General features: G+C 48.7%; 1 protein-coding gene across 1 annotated transcript in view; it reads left to right on the top strand.

Annotated features, from left to right (window-relative positions):
• Positions 1-20,778, top strand: part of LOC141065406 (vomeronasal type-2 receptor 26-like) — a 135,835-nt gene extending 115,057 nt beyond the window's left edge. Inside the window, exons 7-8 of the mRNA XM_073557870.1 lie at positions 20,159-20,328; positions 20,448-20,778. Coding sequence (XP_073413971.1) covers positions 20,159-20,328; positions 20,448-20,778 — 501 coding nt within the window. The remainder of the gene's footprint in view (positions 1-20,158; positions 20,329-20,447) is intronic.
• Positions 20,779-21,094: the final 316 nt, after the last annotated feature.

Here is a 21,094-nt window from a genome sequence, read left to right as displayed (position 1 = left end):
TCCATCACTGCGCACTGGGTTAATGTGGTGGATGCAGGGTCCACAGGGGACAGCGGTGGTGGGACAGTGCTGCCTAGCCCACGGTATAGGAAACAGTTGGCTGTAGGCGTTCGACCCTCCTCCTCCTCCTCCAGAAGCGAAAGCTCGTCCACAGAGCGCAGTCGTACGAGCACTCCATCTGCAGCTGCCACTGTTGCACACGAGGTGTCCCCCTATCGAGCAGCTAGTGGAAAGCATCAGCAGGCTGTGTTGCAGATGATGTGTTTGGGCGACAGACACACCGCGGAGGTGCTGGCCGAGTACTTTCAGCGACAAACTGAGTCATGGCTGGGCAGTATATATCTTGAGGCAGGCAAGGTAGTTAGTGATAACGGCCGTAATTTTGTGGCAGCCATAACCCTTTCAAAACTCAGCCACATACCTTGCTAGGCTCACACCTTGAACCTGGTGGTGCAGTGCTTCCTCAATAATTATCCGGAGTTGACAGCCCTGCTCCAGAAGGTGCGAAGACTGTGCGCGCACATCCGCCGGTCGCCTGTACACTCCATTCATATGCAGAAGCTGCAGCGATTGCTCCACCTTCCCAACCACCGCCTCATTATCGACATTGCAACAAGGTGGAACTCCACCCTGCACATGGTTGAGCGGCTGTGCGAGCAGAGGCAGGCCATAATGCATTTGTGGTAGGATACACTGTCAGGCACTTTGAGAGAAGACATGGAGTTGACAGGTGTGCAGTGGTCGAAGCTGAAAGACCTCTGTTAAATCCTTCAGTGTTTTGAGGAATGCACACGGCTGGTAAGCGCAGACGACACCATCCTAAGCATGAGCATCCCACTTATGCGTCTGCTCATGCAAACTTTGACGCACCTTAAGGAGCAGGCGTCTGCAGCCAATGTTGACATGGAGGAAGAGGTGGAGGGAATCCTTGATGACATTCAGCCATTGTCTGCTCAAGGACCTCTTCTGGACGAGGTGGAGGAAGAAGAGGAGGAGGATGATGATGGGGATTACTTAGGGGAGGAGGATGCATCTCGTGGGGCAAGTGAAAATGTTGGCGTGGCAAGGTCTGGTACAGGGTTTGAGCGTGACAGGAGGGATGTGGATTTGCCAGAAAGTGCTCCTCCACCCAGCACTCGCAGTGCATCATTGACACCGGGAACATTGGCACACATGTCAATTTATGCCTTGCAGATCCTAAAAAGGGACCCACGCATTGCCAAAATGATGAACGATGACGACTACTGGTTGGCCAGCATCCTGGATCCACGCTATAAAGGCAAATTACAAAACATCATGCCACAGGAGAACCTTGACCTAATATTGGCTACTAAACAAGCAACTCTGGTTAACCGGTTGGTTGAGGCATTCCCAGCACACAGCAGCGGTGATGGTTCTCACACAAGCCGTACGGGCCAGGGGCAGCTTGGCAGAGGTGTTCGTGGTGCACACAGCAGAAGTGGCGTTGGAGACAGGGGTTTCATGACAATGTTGTGGACTGATTTTTCACGGACCGCTCACACAACTGGTAATACTGCATCGATGGAAAGTGACAGGAGACAGCAGTTGTCAACTATGGTTAACAACTACTTTTCCTCCCATATCGATGTTCTCCCGCACAGGTCATTCCCCTTTGACTATTGGGCCGCTAAACTGGACACCTGGCCTGAATTGGCACAATATGCCTTACAGGAGCTCGCTTGCCCAGCTGCAAGTGTGCTATCGGAAAGAGTCTTCAGTGCAGCTGGATCAATCCTGACAGAAAAAAGGACCCGTCTGTCAACCCAAAATGTGGATGATCTAACCTTCATTAAAATGAACCATGCATGGGTTTCCAAGGATTTTGTCCCACCTTCCCTTGATGACACATAGGTTGCCAGAAAAATGGCTTGCTTTGGTCCTCCTCCTATTCCGCGAACTTGACCTATTTTGCCTTTTGCAGCAGCTGAATGACCCACATCTACATATGCCACTTTGTAAACCTCCCTAAGTGGGCGGCCCCCCCATGGCTGGGGTCACCACCTAGCGCACAAAACTGTGCGAGTGCCATTGCCCTGGACAGGTGGGTAGGCCGACTCTTGGGCGGGGGCACTGGCATAGGGTCTCTCATAGTGCAGTCAAGTGTCTCTGACAGTGGTGGTGCACACCTGCCGTCAGACACACCGCCGTACTATGAGGGGCCCAGTACCAGTACCGACGCCCACGAGTGTGCCCCCCTTGCTTGGGCAGGGCCCCAGCATTTGCAGTGTTTACCTCTCCCTGCTCCTCCGCTGTGTAGTCTGGGCTGTCAAATCCTTCACTGGGACTGCCACTACAAATTGATTGAACTGAGAGATGATGGTTAAGATGTAGCTATGCCCTGTCCTGCTGGCCGGGCTCTAGCTCCAGATGATCAGTGGCTTCCATTTCTTATGGACGTCGACTCACAATTACATGCAGTGGTGGTTTACCATCAGCTTTCACAGTTTTCCTGCTCACAAACGTGTGACATTCCGGCGCACATTTCAAAATGTGCCCTCTCATGCCAATCAAATAGAATCGCCTACGGCCTGTGGCTTCTGTCTTTTGCACTCCAAAGTTACGTGACAGATCATGATAGCCAGTGAGCACCATGTTTACATCGCTCCCTGTTATAAAAATTAGATTGAGATGAGTAACAGTGATGGAATCAACGGAAGTGCGATACAGCAAGACTTTATTCACAAAAAAATGTTTTCACTGTCTCAACACACAAATTAATTGAGGGTCAGCATCACCTATGAGAATTGTGACGGAAGTTTTTCCCATGAATAATAATTCCTAGATTTTTGCAATCATTAGCCTTTATGTCACTAATTGTATGCATCTCATTTCCTATTGCGTAGAGGCTGGACTGTATTACTGAGACAGAAATATATATGAAGATTTAAAAATAACACCAAAAGTATATAGTTGTGTACGCCTCAAATGCATTTCCTTTTTTCCACTTTTTAGATTGCTGTGTAATCCATACTGAGAACACGGAGATTTTACATGTTTAAACTATGCTATATATACCTGCTATCCAGTGATAAAGTACCCTTTCTCAACTTTGTACAATCTGGTCAAATCCATACTGGGCCTGAGAACATCTTAGTCTGCCTCCTCATCTATAGACATATATTTTTAATGTGTAAACTAGGCTACATATATACGTGTTATCCGGTGAAACTGTACCCTTTATCAACTTTCTACAATGTTGTTGAATCCATACTGGGCCTGAGAACGGCTGCCGAGCTGTTAAGCAAGCTACAGCACCTGTGGTTTGGACACGTAATTTTTTCAGGAATGACGGTTAGGCCTAACTCCAGAATTGCGGTTGACCTGAACTTACTGGGAAATCATCGTTCGCGGGGAATAATCTGAATCCCAGATCCCCATCACTAACGGAGTTCAGCAGGTTATCTGCACCTGTAAGTGACAAAAGCTGGTCCTTTCAGTGTAGCGTGCATGCAGCCCCGGACATGTACTGGAATGCTAGACCTGTTATTGCTCGATCTCACGTGCCACAGCCTCGCGTATCCCTCTAGTAAGCTTGACGCGTACCGCGGGGCCATGCCGGAGTCTCGGTCGTTAACGGAATAAAGCTGAGAAATCGCTAGCACAACTACAAACGGACATACCACACCACACACAGAATCGACAAAGCTTGCGATCTGTCCATCTTTTCTGTAGCTTGTATGGTAGTGGTTTCCCGGGTGCAGTCCAATTAAGCCACAGGCTCCACTCCTGGTGGTGCCCTTTTGGACATTCCTTAAGGTTCAGCTTTGCAATCATACTGCCCCCGGAAACCAAAAACTTTGCCTTCAGGGACGCTGTTTGGAGGTTCGTGGGAATAACGCCGCCCGATCAGCAGTCGGCATATGGGTCGCCCTCTCAGGGCTGTGGGGTACTCGGTACTGGGCCGGTGTCAGTGGGATGTGTCACAGCAGCGGTGACCCGGTCGGTGGCCCTGGGCGCCCATGTAAATGGCGTGGTATAATGGTAAAGAGTTTATATAGATAGTTTGATGCCACCTGTGGTGTTCGGCAACATAGATGTTAGGCCGACGCTGCATGCAGATCCTCTGGGACTGATGGTGTTGTGCAGCAAAGATGGTGAAGCTCCTCACAGGTGGAGCTGGAGTCCCAGGGAAGTGTAGATGTAGTGATGGGGGAAAGGCACAGGCGGTGTAGGTGCTGGTACCCAGATGTAGCGATGCTGGAATAACTGTAGGACACCAGAGCGTGCAGTTCCAAAGCTTTACTCACAGTCTGCAGGTTACACAGATGCCTGCCTCCGTGCTGTGTCCTCCAGGTCAGGACCTCTGCCAACCTCCGGGACCAGAATGGAAAGCTCCCTTCCAACACTCTGCCAACATGTACCTTCCTGAACGTCTCCTTTCTAGCGCTTGTGGGGGAAGCACTCACAGGACCGTGGTTCACTGAAACGCCTCCTGTCTAACAGATGTTCCTCAGACTTTACTTGTATGGCAGACAGCTGTAGCCTTTTCCTTCTGCCTCGCACACGTCGATGCTGGGGCCTCCGAGCCTTAGTTGGGTACAGAGCATTTATAGATGCTACTTCCCCCGGTTTCTGCTGCAGGAACGTCAGTGTCCCTACAAACTCGGAGACCGGAATCCGGACCATGCGCTCCAGCTAGGAGTGAGCCTTAACTCTGCTCATCCTCCAGCTCCCCTTCTCACGTCCACACACTTCCCCTTCCCTGCACAGAGTGCCCTAACTTACCTCCTCCCGACCACAGAGAGCAGCTCCTCAGCAGTCAGGTTCAGAGGTCTCCCTGCTTGCCTGGAGTGGGAAATGTGTTGTGTGTTGGTTTCACTGCTAGAGAGACCCTTTGTTGCTCCCAAGCTTGACAACACACTCCCTAGGTGGAAGGCAATGCCACAGTGGCGACCGTACTCTTGGGGACGCCACAAGTGCACTGAGGCCCAGCCACTGCTGGATGATGCTACTGGTACATTGACCCAGACCACTACATTCCCCTCGCACTCTACACAGCCAGAATCTGACCCAGAGGAAACTCAGGTTCCCCTTCCCGCATACTATACCACCTTACACGGTGACAAAGAGGAAGGTGCAAATGAAAGTGCAGGTTCCTTGAGCAGGTGGGGGGGCATACTCATGGGCGATGGCACTGGCACAGGGCACCGCATAGTACGCAAAAGTGTCTCTGCCGGTGGGAGGGCCTAAACAGCCAAGTGCAGTGAGATGGAAGATGGGGACGACAAGGAGTTCAGAGTAGTGCAGGGATTCCCTAGCAAGGAGACTTATGTAATTGTTTTCAATGTTGGGACAGCAATTTTTGGGGAGCACTATACTCTGGTGAATGATATATGGGGCCCACCATACACTGGAGCATTCCAAAGGTGGACATCAGACACTGGAGCAGCATTTACAGGGCCCATTATACACTAGAGCAGTAGAAATGGGGCCCATTATATATGGAGCATTATTTGGGCCCATAAGACAGTGGAGCTTCATCCATTGGGACCAACATATACTGTAGCATTATGTGGAGCTCATCATATACGGTTTGAAACATTATATGGGAATAATGATTCCATATGGATAAATATATGGGCCTCATTACTCTGTATAGCGCACTAAGCGCTGGCCATAATACTGTATGGAGTTATATACTGTCCGTTTTTGGAGGTATTGGAGAATTTAAAATGGATATCAGTCATGAGTAGTGTTGAGCATTCCGATACCGCAAGTATCGGGTATCGGCCGATACTTGCTGTATCGGAATTCCGATAACGACTTCCGATATTTTTTCAATATCGGAAGTCGGCATCGGAATCGGAAGTTCAAAGTTGATTGACAGCCTGACGTCATCATGATGCGCGGTGTGTGCGCATCATGATGCGCCGTCATTTCGGGCCTTCCGGGGGTCTCTGCCGGCCTGCCGGGGGGCTGTGTGGACTGCCCGGGGTCTGTACCGGCCTGCCGGGGGGCTGTGCCGGCCTGCCGGTGGTCTGTGCACCCTGTGGGGGTCTGTACCGGCCTGCCGGGGGGCTGTGCCGGCCTGCCGGGGGGCTGTGCACCCTGTGGGGGTCTGTACCGGCCTGCCGGGGGGCTGTGCCGGCCTGCCGGGGGGCTGTGCTGATGTCCGGGGGTCTGTGCAAGCATCGTCCGATGGGACTACAAGTCCCATCTGGCGATGCCTGCTACCATGACAGTGATTGACACATTAGCCAATGATGGGACAGTAGTAGTCCCATCATCCGCATGTGTTAAAAAAAAAAAAATACTACATACATACTACATGCATGCTACATAAATACTACATGTAGTATGTATGTAGCATGCATGTAGTATGTATGTAGTATGTATGTAGTATATACAGTGCCTACAAGTAGTATTCAACCCCCTGCAGATTTAGCAGGTTTACACATTCGGAATTAACTTGGCATTGTGACATTTGGACTGTAGATCAGCCTGGAAGTGTGAAATGCACTGCAGCAAAAAAGAATGTTATTTCGTTGTTTAATTTTTTTTTAAATTGTGAAGAGTTTATTCAGAGGGTCATTTATTATTCAACCCCTCAAACCACCAGAATTCTGTTTGGTTCCCCTAAAGTATTAAGAAGTATTTCAGGCACAAAGAACAATGAGCTTCACATGTTTGGATTAATTATCTCTTTTTCCAGCCTTTTCTGACTATTTAAGACCCTCCCCAAACTTGTGAACAGCACTCATACATGGTCAACATGGGAAAGACAAAGGAGCATTCCAAGGCCATCAGAGACAAGATCGTGGAGGGTCACAAGGCTGGCAAGGGGTACAAAACCCTTTCCAAGGAGTTGGGCCTACCTGTCTCCACTGTTGGGAGCATCATCCGGAAGTGGAAGGCTTATGGAACTACTGTTAGCCTTCCACGGCCTGGACAGCCTTTGAAAGTTTCCTCCCGTGCCGAGGCCAGGCTTGTCCGAAGAGTCAAGGCTAACCCAAGGACAACAAGGAAGGAGCTCCGGGAAGATCTCATGGCAGTGGGGACATTGGTTTCAGTCAATACCATAAGTAACGTACTCCACCGCAATGGTCTCCGTTCCAGACGAGCCCGTAAGGTACCTTTACTTTCAAAGCGTCATGTCAAGGCTCGTCTACAGTTTGCTCATGATCACTTGGAGGACTCTGAGACAGACTGGTTCAAGGTTCTCTGGTCTGATGAGACCAAGATCGAGATCTTTGGTGCCAACCACATACGTGACGTTTGGAGACTGGATGGCACTGCATACGACCCCAACAATACCATCCCTACAGTCAAGCATGGTGGTGGCAGCATCACGCTGTGGGGCTGTTTCTCAGCCAAGGGGACTGGCCATCTGGTCCGCATCCATGGGAAGATGGATAGCACGGCCTACCTGGAGATTTTGGCCAAGAACCTCCGCTCCTCCATCAAGGATCTTTAGATGGGTCGTCATTTCATCTTCCAACAAGACAACGACCCAAAGCACACAGCCAAGAAAACCAAGGCCTGGTTCAAGAGGCAAAAAATCAAGGTGTTGGAGTGGCCTAGTCAGTCTCCTGACCTTAACCCAATTGAAAACTTGTGGAAGGAGCTCAAGATTAAAGTCCACATGAGACACCCAAAGAACCTAGATAACTTGGAGAAGATCTGCATGGAGGAGTGGGCCAAGATAACTCCAGAGACCTGTGCCGGCCTGATCAGGTCTTATAAAAGACGATTATTAGCTGTAATTGCAAACAAGGGTTATTCCACAAAATATTAAACCTAGGGGTTGAATAATAATTGACCCACACTTGTATGTTTAAAATTTATTAAAATTTAACTGAGCAACATAACTTTTTGGTTTGTAAGATTTATGCATCTGTTAATAAATCCTGCTCTTGTGTGAAGTTTGAAGGCTCTAACTAATTTGCATCTTATCAAACCTGCTAAATCTGCAGGGGGTTGAATACTACTTGTAGGCACTGTATGTAGTATGTATGTAGCATGTAGTATGTATGTAGCATGCATGTAGTATATATGTAGTATGTATGTAGCATGTAGTATGTATGTAGTATATATGTAGTATGCATGTAGCATGTAGTATGTATGTAGCATGCATGTAGTATGTATGTAGTATGTATGTGGTATGTATGTAGCATGTAGTATGTATGTAGTATGCATGTAGTATATATGTAGTATGTATGTAGCATGTAGTATGTATGTAGCATGCATGTAGTATATATGTAGTATGTATGTAGTATATATGTAGCATGTAGTATGTATGTAGCATGCATGTAGTATATATGTGTTATGTATGTAGTATGTATGTATATATGTGGTATGTATGTAGTATGTATGTGGTATGTATGTAGTATGTATGTAGCATGTAGTATTTATGTAGCATGCATGTAGTATGTATGTAGTATTTTTTTTTTTTTTTTAACATTCAACACATTAGCCGGATGATGGGACTACTACTGTCCCATCATTGGCTAATGTGTCAATCACTGTCATGGTAGCAGGCATCGCCCGATGGGACTTGTAGTCCCATCGGACGATGCCTGCACAGCCCCCCCGGCAGGCCGGCACAGCCCCCCGGCAGGCCGGCACAGCCCACCGGAGCCTGCACAGCCCCCCGGCAGGCCGGCACAGACCACCGGAGCCTGCACAGACCCCCTGGCAGGCCGGCACAGCCCCCCGAAAGGCCCGTACAGACCCCAGAGAGGCTGTACAAGGGAAAAACAGGATTTTTCTTATTCCGATACCGGAAGTCCCATAGACTTGAATGGGACTTCCGGTATCGGAATCGGCGATACCGATACTTTTTTTTTTAAGATCGGCCGATCCATTCCGATCCGATACTTTGAAGTATCGGACGGTATCGCTCAACTCTAGTCATGAGATGTAAGAAGTGAAGTATTTTTCATTGTACTATACTGCTATTTCTCTGCCGTATCGGAGCATCATGAGTTGTGGTATGTGTTAAAGGAGCGCTCTTTGGCCCTGGGCCCACGAAAACCTGGAGCCAGCCCTCCCCCCCACAACTGTAACCAAATAACCCCCATTTTTCAGTGCGTAACTAGTATTATGAAGTTAATTAAGGTTGACAAGCTTCAGTAACAAGAATTTATGCTTTTGGCATTCAAATGGGCACTGTTGGTGTGTTTCCTGTCCTCCTCTCACTGCCGACTTTAATTCTCCATTGACTTACATTGGGTTTCGTGTTTCGGGTTGACCCCGACTTTTCCCTATAGTCGGCCGATTTTGCTCGACCCGACTTTTGGAAAAGTCAGGTTTCATGAAACGAAACTTGACCCTAAAAAACCAAAAGTCACTCAACACTAGTTAGCAGACTTTAGTGCGGCTAATGATTCCTCAATTCTAGGTAATGGGTAAGCGTTCTTATGTGTAATGCGGTTAATCCGCCTGTAGTCAACACACATTCTCATGGTGCCATCTTTCTTTTTAACAAGGACTAATGGAGCTGCCCAGGGACTAAAACTATCTCTGATTACCCCAGCCTCCTTCATCTCCTGTAACATACCCTTGGCACATTGATAGTGCGCTGGGGGCACAGGCTGGTACCTCTCTTTAATGGGCGGATGATCTCCGGTGGGGATATGGTTTTAGTTCCCTTTTGCCTGCCCAAAGTCTAGAGGGTGTTTGCTGAGGACCCGCTCATATTCTCAAGCCACCCGGTAAGCCCCATGCATTTGGTGTGAAGGAGTGGAGTCAATGCCTGCGTGTAGCTTCTCACACCAATCCTCCAGCTGCCCCTCAGAGCCATTGTCCTCCACCTGGTCGGACGAAAGCAAGGGTTCCGCTGCCTCTATTGCACTGTTACTAACAGCGAACAGCTCAGCAAGGGTGGCATACCAGGGTAAATAGACCTCTTTCTCCCACAATTCAGAATGAGTGTCGGTACCCTCCCCTTGTGGACATCAACTACCCCTCTGGCTGTCAGGATGGTGGGCTGACTATCAGAGTACACAGGTTGTACAGGGCCTGGAAATCTTGACCTCTAAAGCCTGTTGCTAACTGACACCAAATTAACATTTCACTCCTAGGGGGTATTGCAGTGGGGAATGGATCACTCACACTGACACCGCCGACTTCTCCACCAGACAGCTCTACCTGTTGTCTCTGCATCAGGGCTCTGATCTCCTTTTACAGGACCCGCTGATGACTGGAGCTGGCGGTCTCGGCTACCTGTTGCAACAAAACAATAATTTCTCCAAGACAATTCACTATTACATTGGTGCCTAAAGTAATCATAGGATGGCATTCTCGTTGGTCAATATCAACTATAATCAAACCTTGCGACTGCAATTCTACTCTGCCAACCTTGATGGTCACCTCTTTATACCCCTCCTGAGGCAGGGGCTGACCTCTGCTGGCAAAGATGTCAAAGTATTCATTTGGGCTGCGAGTAATGTCTGAATCAGCCCAGTACCGTTTATATAGGATATATAGCATCGTTGTCACCTGGGAGCCGATGTCCAGTAAAGCATTCATACGGATGCCATCAATCACGACAGGCAGGACTGGCTGTCCTCCCACGTACTTGTCTCGCCAGCTTTGTGCCCCTGGATGTCTTACTCCTGGGGGTTGGCCCTCTGCCCCAGGGGTTGCTTGTTTAAATTACAGAATCTTGCGATGTACCCGCCTTGTTGCAGAGGCGACATATGGGCTTTCCGTCCTGGTAGTAACGATCGCTGTCTCTCCCTCTGGATGGTGGGATTCTCCTCTGCCATCGCTACGGGACATCATCTTGATTGGAGGCCAGCTGGATCTTCTCCTTTGGGGCCACTTGCATGGACTGCACAGTTTTAGTTAGTGCAGCCACACTTTTGGTCAGCTTCTTGACCTGGAGTCGTAGACATGCAGAGGAGTCATTATCTTGGGTCGGCACGTTGGCCTCAACGGGGGTCTGTTATGAATGGGTCACTGAGGAGGAAAACAAGACCAAGCCAAGTCACAGAAAACCAGAGAGGTTGGTAACTACGCGGATTGCAGACCCCTGATCCTAACCACACAACTAACAGCAGTCGTGGAGCGTAACTACGATGATTCTAGATGCCTCGTCACAGTCGGAGGACTAAATAAGCCTAAAGCATGAAAAGTGGAAATCTAAAACTGCCCCAGAGCAGACCCCAAAGGAATAGACAGCCCCCACACATGTATTGATGGTCAGACAAGATGAAAACGCGAACACAGGTAGGAAAATAGGCTGAGCAAGCGATGGGGCCCACACTAGCTAGAAAGGACAGGAAAGGAAAGATACTGTCTGCAATCATGCCAAAAAAACCTGCAAAAATGTCCAACACTTCTGATAGCAAAAAATACCCTGAAGTCACTAGACTTCTCCCACTATGTCAGCATATTCTGAGAACAGAGGAAAAAGAGGCCAATCTAATAAGGGACAAAAAGCAAACTGGCACATACTGTGACATTAAAGTGGAAATTCAGCACAGCCCCAGCCAGGGCTGGCTGACCACACAAAAAAGTGAATACACGAAACCAAATCAAATGTGAACATAAGCAAAGACAACTTAGCTTGAGAAGGCAGGAACTGAGCTGGAAACTAAGACCTCAGGAGGCAGGAAAAAATCACCAGCATGGGAATAGGGAGTTGGCTGTCTTAAATCCATTCTGAGACTTTGAGATGTCGAATCCTCTTCCTCATTATCAGGTGGCAGGTCTCTGTTAATTAGATCAGCTTCACTACCTCCTGCCACCACCAGAGGGAGCCCTGAAAGAGAACTCAAAACTCCTCTGTCAGCACAACCAGTTTCCTCACCAGAAACCAGAGGCAGACCAGAAAATGAGTTCACAACAGGGGTCTGGGGAAAGGATGCTGCCTCTTGCTGGTATGCAATTGCTGGGCACCTAGGGGGCGCTGTGTCACTAGAATTTGGTTCACGCAGCACCTAGATGACCCAATCTTTAAAGTGCGCAATGTCCAGGTCAGGGTTTTGTAGGGCCATTATGCGCAGCTGTGTCCTTTGGGTGTTAGGCAGGAGTCCCTCAATAAACTGCTTTGTTAGCAACCTATACTCATCTTGCACGCTGTCGGGGTCAACCTGCTATATGGCTCGTAGCGCCTCCTGAAGATTAAGGGCATAGTCCCATATATTGTCCTGCACCCTTTGTTTGCATCCAAAGAATCTTTTTTATTTCTGCTGCAATGCGTGTGTCAATGGTGTCCTTCAGCCTGGCCAAGATTTGCTTGACAGTTCTTTTATCAGTGTCCAACCAGGACTTTACTTCCCTCTGGGCTGCACCAGTTAACTGGCCAGTGAGGATGCTGACTTTTTGACTCTCAGACAGAGGGAACACTTCAAACAAACTACATAGTCTCTCCTTGAAATCACTCAGGTTGTGCGACTCCCCTGAGTACTGAGGTAACTAGGCCGCTCCGGTATGTATGGCATTGATAGTGGCATTATGGGAGCTACGACTGTGGCTGCCACTGGATCTCCACCCGGGTTGGATATTTTCTTCCCCCCTAGTGAACCTTAGCCAGGCTCTGGGTATCGTTACCACAGTAAGCGGCTGCCCCGAAGGCGGGATGGATTGAGCTCCTTCAGATTTCCAAGTCGGGGATTCCTGCTTTTCGCCTGCGGATGACAGAATGCGGCCCAAACTTTACTTTGCACCCGTTTTCGGGTTCCGCCCATGACGACACACCCCTCTCCTCCCGGGCACTGTGTGACACAGTAATGGTGGCGATTTTAAAGTTCAATAAAGTCTATGGCACACAGTACCCGGTAATGCCGGACTACGACATCCTGCTCATGACGCTAAGATTGCTTCGCCCACCAGGGCCGTGGGGTACTCGGTCTGGGCCAGACAGTTCTCCAGGAGGTTGTCACGGCACCAGGGACCTGGTCTGTGGCCCTGGGCGTGCAATAAAATAATGAGGAAAAGTTTATAGGGGATTTAACGTGACGCCACCTGTGGTGTTCGGCAATGGATGGCCGACGCTGCTTAAGGAGTCCACTGGGGCCGATGGTGATGCATTCAGGATGGTTCTGCTCACCCCAGGTGGAGAGGGGCTCCAGGGATACCGGTACTGTTCTTATAAGGGATCGCAGACGTTGGGGAGCAGGACTGAGGGAGTGAGGAATGACTCAAGACTCAGGGGTTGTGCTTTCCTTTACCTTTACTTGATGGTTAGAAGTGCAGACTGTAGCACTGATAACAGATGATAATGGAGATCCGGGCAGCCTGGAAGAAATTTGGGATCCACTAAGACAGTTGGGTTTGGAGGCCTTCCTATTGCACTGTCCTCTGAGGTCCTTGCTGCCTAAACCTATGCTCAGGCCTCTGTTCCTTCTTGTCCTTAAGTCCTTGCCTGTATGACAGGCAGTTTGAGCCTACTACAGATGTTGCTCCTTTGTGGCGGCTCCGGGCTCGCAGGAGGCTGCTGTGCCAATGTGTGTTTGATGGGGCCATGAGACATGCAGTCCCCTGCCTTCCGGATTTAGCTGCTGGGACTTTTGTACCCGCGCAGCCACGGACTCCGGCGTCCAGTTTCTAGCGCTTAGCTCTAGGGTGAGCTTGGTTACAGCTCCACTTCCCAGGTTCTCCTTGACTTCCCTCTTCCTCCTTCACTGCTCTCTCTCTGACTCAGACTGCCTAACCCCTGTCAGAGACACCGCACTGAACTTGCTCACTGAGCCAGTGTGCGTGCCCTGAGTAAAGCGAAAGCGTGCTCAAAGCTACCTGTGGAGCGGGCAGCAACCGAATAGATGCATACTTCAGAGCCGCAGGACCTGAAGCATGTGACTGCTAGAGGCGTGGCCTAAACTCCACAGAGCTAGGAGCTGCAAGACAATTCCTAGCAGAGTAACTGCGAGACAAAGTTACCAAGGGGCATAGACAGTGAGAATAGTCAGGACGTAGCCAATGAGTCACACACAGAGATAGCTGCAAGGTACCAGAGGGGCGAGCAGAGAGTAGTCAGGTCACAGGCAATGAGTCATACACAGATAATAACGCAGTACAAAAACAACAGGCAAACTCACAACGGGAAAAAGAATCGGGTCAGAACCATATAAACAAGCTATAGCAACAAACAGGCACACGGGGTCAGCACACTAGGCCAAAGGCAAAAGTATAACTGGCAGGGATTGAAGCTACCCAGAGGTTTATGAAGCTCACCCAGAACCAGAAAGAGACCACAATCATTAACCCCAAGTGTGCAGGTCAAAACCTGCACAGAGCTCCAGACATTAACCCCCGGTGTGCAGCTCAAAAACCTGCACTTGGATCATGACAGTACCCCCCTCTCAACGGGGGGCCTCTGGACCCCCAGGCTTCCCCGGGTACTTGGCATGGAACGCCTGAACCAGGCGATCTGCATGTACCGAACGAGCAGGGACCCATGAGCGCTCTTCTGGTCCATATCCCTTCCAGTGGACCAGGTACTGCAAAGAGCGGCGCACCCGCCGAGAGTCCACAATATGTCCGACCTCATACTCCAATTGACCCTCCACCAGCACTGGAGGAACAACAGTCTCAGAGTTCTCTTTGACAGATCCTGCTGGTTTCAACAGAGACTTATGGAACACATTAGATATTTTTAAGGAGGCGGGAAGACGCAACCTATATGCCACAGGGTTGACTATCTCCATAATCTCGTACGGACCAATGAACTTTGGTCCCAACTTAACTGATGGTACCTTTAAGTTGATGTTACGCATGGAGAGCCAAACCTTCTCTCCCACCTGAAACATGTCTCCCGAGGCTCTCTTTTTGTCCGCAAAATATCTGTATCTCCCCTGGGCCCGAGAGATATTACGCCGGACTTCAGCCCAGAGGTTTTTTAACCGTTGAACGGACCCTTCTGCTCCTGGACAACCGGAATCCACCCGAGAAAACTCCCCAAAATGCGGATTAAAGCCGTAGTTAATCAGGAATGGGGACATGTTGGTGGACTGACTCACCTGGTTGTTAAAAGCGAATTCAGCCAACAGTAATGCATCACACCAATCCTCCTGTCTGGCGGAGGTCAGACACCTGAGAATTTGTTCCAGGGATTGATTGGTGCGTTCCGTCTGACCTTTGCTCTCCGGGTGATATGCCGACGAGAAGGAGAGTGAGATGCCCAATTTCATACAGAACGCCCTCCAAAATTTGGCCACAAACTGCACACCTCTGTCAGACACAACATTCAGGGGTACCCCATGCAATCGGACCACATGCTGCACAAACAACCTTGACAATGTTTCTGCTGAAGGTAATGCTGCCAAGGGAATGAAATGGGCCTGTTTAGAAAACCTGTCCACCACCATCCAGATCACTGTATTGCCCCTGGAAGGTGGAAGACCGGTAATAAAATCCATGGAAAGATGAGTCCATGGCCTATCAGGAACCGGTAAAGGTATGAGTTCCCCAGCCGGTCGGTTATGCGAGCTTTTGGAACGGGCACACATGCCACAAGCAGAAAAAAATTCCTTGACATCGGACCTTAATGAAGGCCACCAAAAACCCCTGGTTACTGCCTCTCTAGTGGCCATGATACCTGGATGAGCACTCAGCCTAGAATCATGAAACTCCTGCAGAAGTCTAGGCCGCAATGAATCTGGAAAAAACAGTTTATCGCTTGGCCTGGATGCCGGAGCTAGGGCCTGAGCCCTTAGGATTTCTTGTTCCAACTCAGTTGAGACCCCCGCCACTACCACCCCTGGGGGAAGAATGGAGGACTGCGGCTCAGGGGGAGACACTGGATCAAAACTTCTGGACAGGGCATCCGCTTTAACATTTTTGGATCCCGGTCGAAAAGTAATTGAGAACTGAAATCGTGAAAAAAAAGTGACCAACGGGCCTGTCTAGGAGTAAGCCTCTTAGCAGATTCAAGGTATGCCAAATTTTTGTGATCCGTGACAACCGTGATAGGGTGAGCCGCCCCTTCCAAAAAGTGCCTCCATTCCTCAAATGCCAGCTTGACCGCAAGAAGTTCTCTATTGCTTACATCATAGTTTTTCTCAGCTGAAGAGAACTTCTTGGAGAAGAAGGCACAGGGTTTGAGATTGGTAAGGGTGGCCGGACCCTGGGACAGCACAGCCTCCACCCCCACTTCCGAAGCATCCACCTCCACAATGAATGGTTTGGACGGGTCAGGTTGCACCAACACCGGGGCAGACATAAAACATTTTTTAATTGCTGAGAAGGATTCCTTAGCGAGTACAGACCAATTTTTTACATCAGCTCCCTTCTGGGTAAGATCCGTGAGTGGTTTAACCACTTGTGAGAAACCTTTAATGAATCTCTGGTAATAGTTCGCAAATCCTAAGAAGCGCTGGAGCCCCTTGAGATCTCGAGGCTGAACCCAGTCAGCGATCGCCAGCACCTTCTTAGGATCCATACGAAACCCCTCACAGGACACAATCAACCCCAAAAAAGACAGCTCCTGTACAAAAAACGAACATTTTTCCAATTTGGCGAACAATTGGTTCTCCCTGAGTCTCTGGAGAACAGTCTTAAGATGTTGCAAGTGAGATTGACTGTCCGGGGAATACACCAAAATATCATCCAAATAAATAATAACAAAACGGCCTATCAGATCAGAAAACACAACATTGATGAAATTTTGGAAAATAGCGGGTGCATTAGTTAACCCAAATGGCATTACCAGGTTCTCGAAGAGTCCTTCTGATGTGAGGAATGCCGTTTTCCACTCGTCCCCTTCCCGAACCCTTATCAGATTGTAGGCCCCCCGCAGATCCAACTTGGAGAACCATTGGGCCCCAGCTAACTGGTTACATAAGTCTGGGATGAGGGGAAGTGGGTAAGAGTTCCTAACCGTTATCTTGTTCAGTTCCCGAAAGTCGAGTCACGGCCGCAAACCACCATCTATTTTCTTCACAAAGAAGAACCCTGCTGCCACAGGTGACACAGAAGGCCTGATATGCCCTTTGCGGAGACTCTCAGCTATGTACTCCTTTATGGCTTGGCGCTCAGGCCCAGACAAATTGAACAATCGAGCCTTAGGTAACTTGGCTCTGGGTACTAAATCAATGGCACAATCATAGGGTCTATGTGGTGGCAGCGCCTCAGCCTCACTTTTGGAAAAAACGTCTTCAAAATCTTTCAGGTACTCCGGAATACCTTCCAGATCGACAGACGACACAGACACTGATTTAACAGTGTTAACAAGATGTCCCTGGTTACCACATTTACTATTGCATCCCCATTGAGTGATTTCCCCTGTAACCCAATCAATGGTAGGATTATGGCGTTGAAGCCAAGGCATCCCCAGTACCAGTCCTGCAGGCAAGTTATCTACCACCAGACAACTTAGTTTCTCCACATGAGTGGAACCCACTTTTAGAGAAAAAAGTTCAGACCTGCAACAGATACCGTCTTGGCTAAGAGGAGATGAATCAATTGCCACAAGTTTAACAGGATCGTGAAGCCTGACTGTCCCTATTTTATAAAGAGTCACAACCTTGGTATCAATCAGGTTCACAGCCGAACCACAGTCAATAAAAGCAGTAGTCTGAACAGGACCATAACCAAGTTCCAGTTCCACCTGCAGCACCATTTTTGCACATAAGGAAAATTGTACCTGAAGGTCTGGGTAGCCTCCTCGATTACTACCCAGACCTAGTCATTTCCCGCCATCTTGGAGGATGACGGACAGGAGGGGCAGTCCTTCTTCCAATGTCCAGATTTCCCACAATAGAAGCACAACTGCTTTTCCCGGCGGCGTCTTCTTTCCTTTCCCTCACAGGTGACAGCGTTCACCTCCATAGCCATAGGAAGAGTCTGGGTCTCATCTCCACTGAAGAATAAGGGCGTTTCCCGTTGCATAATGCCTCTAGCCCGCAGCCTGCGATCCATGCGAACCGCTTGGACCATGGCATCCTCCAGGGAGTCAGGCGGAGGATGAAGTGCCAAAGCATCCTTCAGATGTTCACACAGGCCTCTGTGGAACAGCCCCCGCAGGGCGGCATCACTCCAGGAAATCTCCGCTGCCCAACGTCTGAATTCAGTACAGAACAATTCGGCCGAGTGCTCCCCCTGACAGACACTCATCACTTTGTCCTCAGCCAACCGCACTCTATCAGGCTCATCATAAATAAGCCCTAAGGCTTCAAAAAATGCATCCACAGACATTCTCTCAGGGGCAGAAGAGGAAAGTGAGAATTCCCAGGCTTGTGGAGACCCCCTAAGCAGGGACATCACCACCCCCACCCTCTGTTTCTTATCCCCAGAGGAGCGGGGTCTCAAAGAAAAAAAAAAGCTTACAGCCCTCCTTAAATGCCCTGAACTCATCCTTGTTACCAGAAAATATATCTGGCAATTTAACCGGGGATTCAGGTGGGATTAAAATGACATCTCTATTCCCCACCTGCTGGAAGCCAGCGGAAAGTACCCCCTGAACTGAGTCCTCAACCCGCCGTTGGGACGGGGCCAGAGCTTGGTGTTCCAAACTAAGCTTCTGCAGTGACTGAGTCAAGCTTCTCACCTGCTCAGATAAAGCACACATTGGGTCCATGCTGCAGAAGTGAGGAGAGAAAAAAAAATTGTAGGCCAGTTATAATGTCAGAGACACCGCACTGAACTTGCTCACTGAGCCAGTGTGCGTGCCCTGAGTAAAGCGAAAGCGTGCTCAAAGCTACCTGTGGAGCGGGCAGCAACCGAATAGATGCGTACTTCAGAGTCGCAGGACCTGAAGCACGTGACTGCTAGAGGCGTGGCCTAAACTCCACAGAGCTAGGAGCTGCAAGACAATTCCTAGCAGAGTAACTGCGAGACAAAGTTATCAAGGGGCATAGACAGTGAGAATAGTCAGGACGTAGCCAATGAGTCACACACAGAGATAGCTGCAAGGTACCAGAGGGGCGAGCAGAGAGTGGTCAGGTCACAGGCAATGAGTCAAACACAGATAGCTGCAAGGTACAAGAGGGGCGAGCAGAGAGTGGTCAGGTCACAGGCAATGAGTCATACACAGATAATAACGCAGTACAAAAACAACAGGCAAACTCACAACGGGAAACAGAATCGGGTCAGAACCATATAAACAAGCTATAGCAACAAACAGGCACACGGGGTCAGCACACTAGGCCAAAGGCAAAAGTATAACTGGCAGGGATTGAAGCTACCCAGGGGTTTATGAAGCTCTCCCAGAACCAGAAAGAGACCACAATCATTAACCCCAAGTGTGCAGGTCAAAACCTGCACAGAGCTCCAGACATTAACCCCCGGTGTGCAGCTCAAAAACCTGCACTGGGATCATGACAACCCCACCTCCAGGCAGAAACTTATAGGGAAGCTCTCCTAAAACCAGGTATTAGAGCTCCCCCTTCTGGCCTGGAGTCACGAAAAGTGTTGGATGCTGGTATTACCTGGTAAGGGGACCCCTCCTTGCTTCCAGGCATGACATCACCCCCTGTGAGGGAGGCAATGCCACTGTGGCAACCGCACTCCTGGGGTGCCACACAATTTCTCCTGTTACCCTTGTAAAAATGCAAAATTTTAGGCTCATTTATACATTTTTGTTGCAAAAAATGTGATATAAAACACAGGAAGCAGCAGCAATATCTCTGTCTCTCGCTGCCTCTCTGCTTATCTCTCATCCTACATAGATTTCAATAGACAGATTCTTATTTTGAGATGGATTTTAGCAGTTTTTCCAGTGAATGATTTGAGAAGTTGAGGATAAATGGATAAGTGTCTCATAACTGTGGAAAGAAACAACTTTCTCTAACATACGTTTACTTAAACTATTGATTTCTGTAGTTTATAGTAACAGCAGTGGCCATTTTGTGCATTTTATGGCTTGTTGTAATTCTCTACAAAAACCCGAAATATCATCAGGTAAAATTAAAATATTAATTCTTCTTTCTGGAGATAAATTTGCCATTATTTGATAATTATTATAATTTATGGCTTCTCCACAACTCGGGGCTATTTCAGAATTAGGATTGTCACTTGTCGATGCTTTGAAATAATTCTCAGAACCTTATTATAAAGGCTCCACATCGCTGACAGCCCTCTCACCGGGAGAAGCTGCCTTGTCATGGTCAGACGTCCCTTTTAAATGGTGCCAGCTCCCTGCCAAGACCCTCCGCTTGTCTCCTGCTTGCTCCGAGCCACTGTGCCCATCTTACTAGCCTCTGTGCTCCTCTATAAGCCGAAGATGCTTCTCTTACTTTGCCTATTCCTGCAGCTTTTCCCGGTGGCTTCTTCTCCTGAGGCTTGTGAGCTGAGAGGATACGATATGGACCGTTATTACAGGGAAGGAGACCTGATGATCGGAGGGATAATACAAGTCAATACTTTATATATACCAAGTAAACTGACATTTACTGCAAGACCAAAAGCTCTGAAATGCGGTCGGTAAGTGGCCCCCTAATCGCTGTCCCACCACCTCTGTAGACCTGCCCTTATATCATCAGCACATTATCACAGACTGGACCATTATTCCTGTAGTAACTTTTCATCTCTGTGACTTTCAGACCGTCTCTACGATTTTATCGGTATCTTATGATTTTCTTCCTCACATTTGAAGAGATTAATAAGAATCTGCAATTTCCTGCCAATATTTCCTTGGGTTACAGAATATTTGACTCTTGTGCCAATGTTCATAGGTCGGTCTGCAGCGTGCTCCGTATATTATCAGGTAAAAAGCAAATTATCCCAAACTACAGCTGCTGGAACAGGACTCACGTGGTGGGATTCATCGGAGACTTGACCACCACCTCCTCATACGCGGTAGCCCAGCTGGCCGGGATATACAGGTACCCGCAGGTACAAAACTATTCTTATATGTGCATCGTAGATAATTAGACAAGATGTAAAGTAAAAGGGACTTTAAACTTTTATGAGGGCCCCAAAGCAAAATAGATGTTTTATAGCACTGGTATCAGATGTGGCAAAAGGAATATTTGAGACTAATATGCTCCAAGGCACCACTACACTAGAAGGCACTCAATCCGTACTGGTGTGTTGGGTCTTTTACATTTAATACTCACCAATTGTGACATAAAAGCTGACACTACAGAAGAGAGGTCCCTATCCATAAGAGCAGAAGAGCTTACACTCTACAGGAGACAGGACCCTGCACATAAGAGCTGACACTCTACAGGAGACAGGACCCTGCACA

This window comes from Dendrobates tinctorius, unplaced genomic scaffold (assembly GCF_039654945.1).
Source record: "Dendrobates tinctorius isolate UK_male_01 unplaced genomic scaffold, ASM3965494v1 ptg000251l, whole genome shotgun sequence".
In the NCBI taxonomy this organism is placed as follows: Eukaryota; Metazoa; Chordata; class Amphibia; order Anura; family Dendrobatidae; genus Dendrobates; species Dendrobates tinctorius.
Note: the sequence above shows the minus strand (reverse complement) of the source record. Positions and strands in the feature narration are given on the sequence as shown.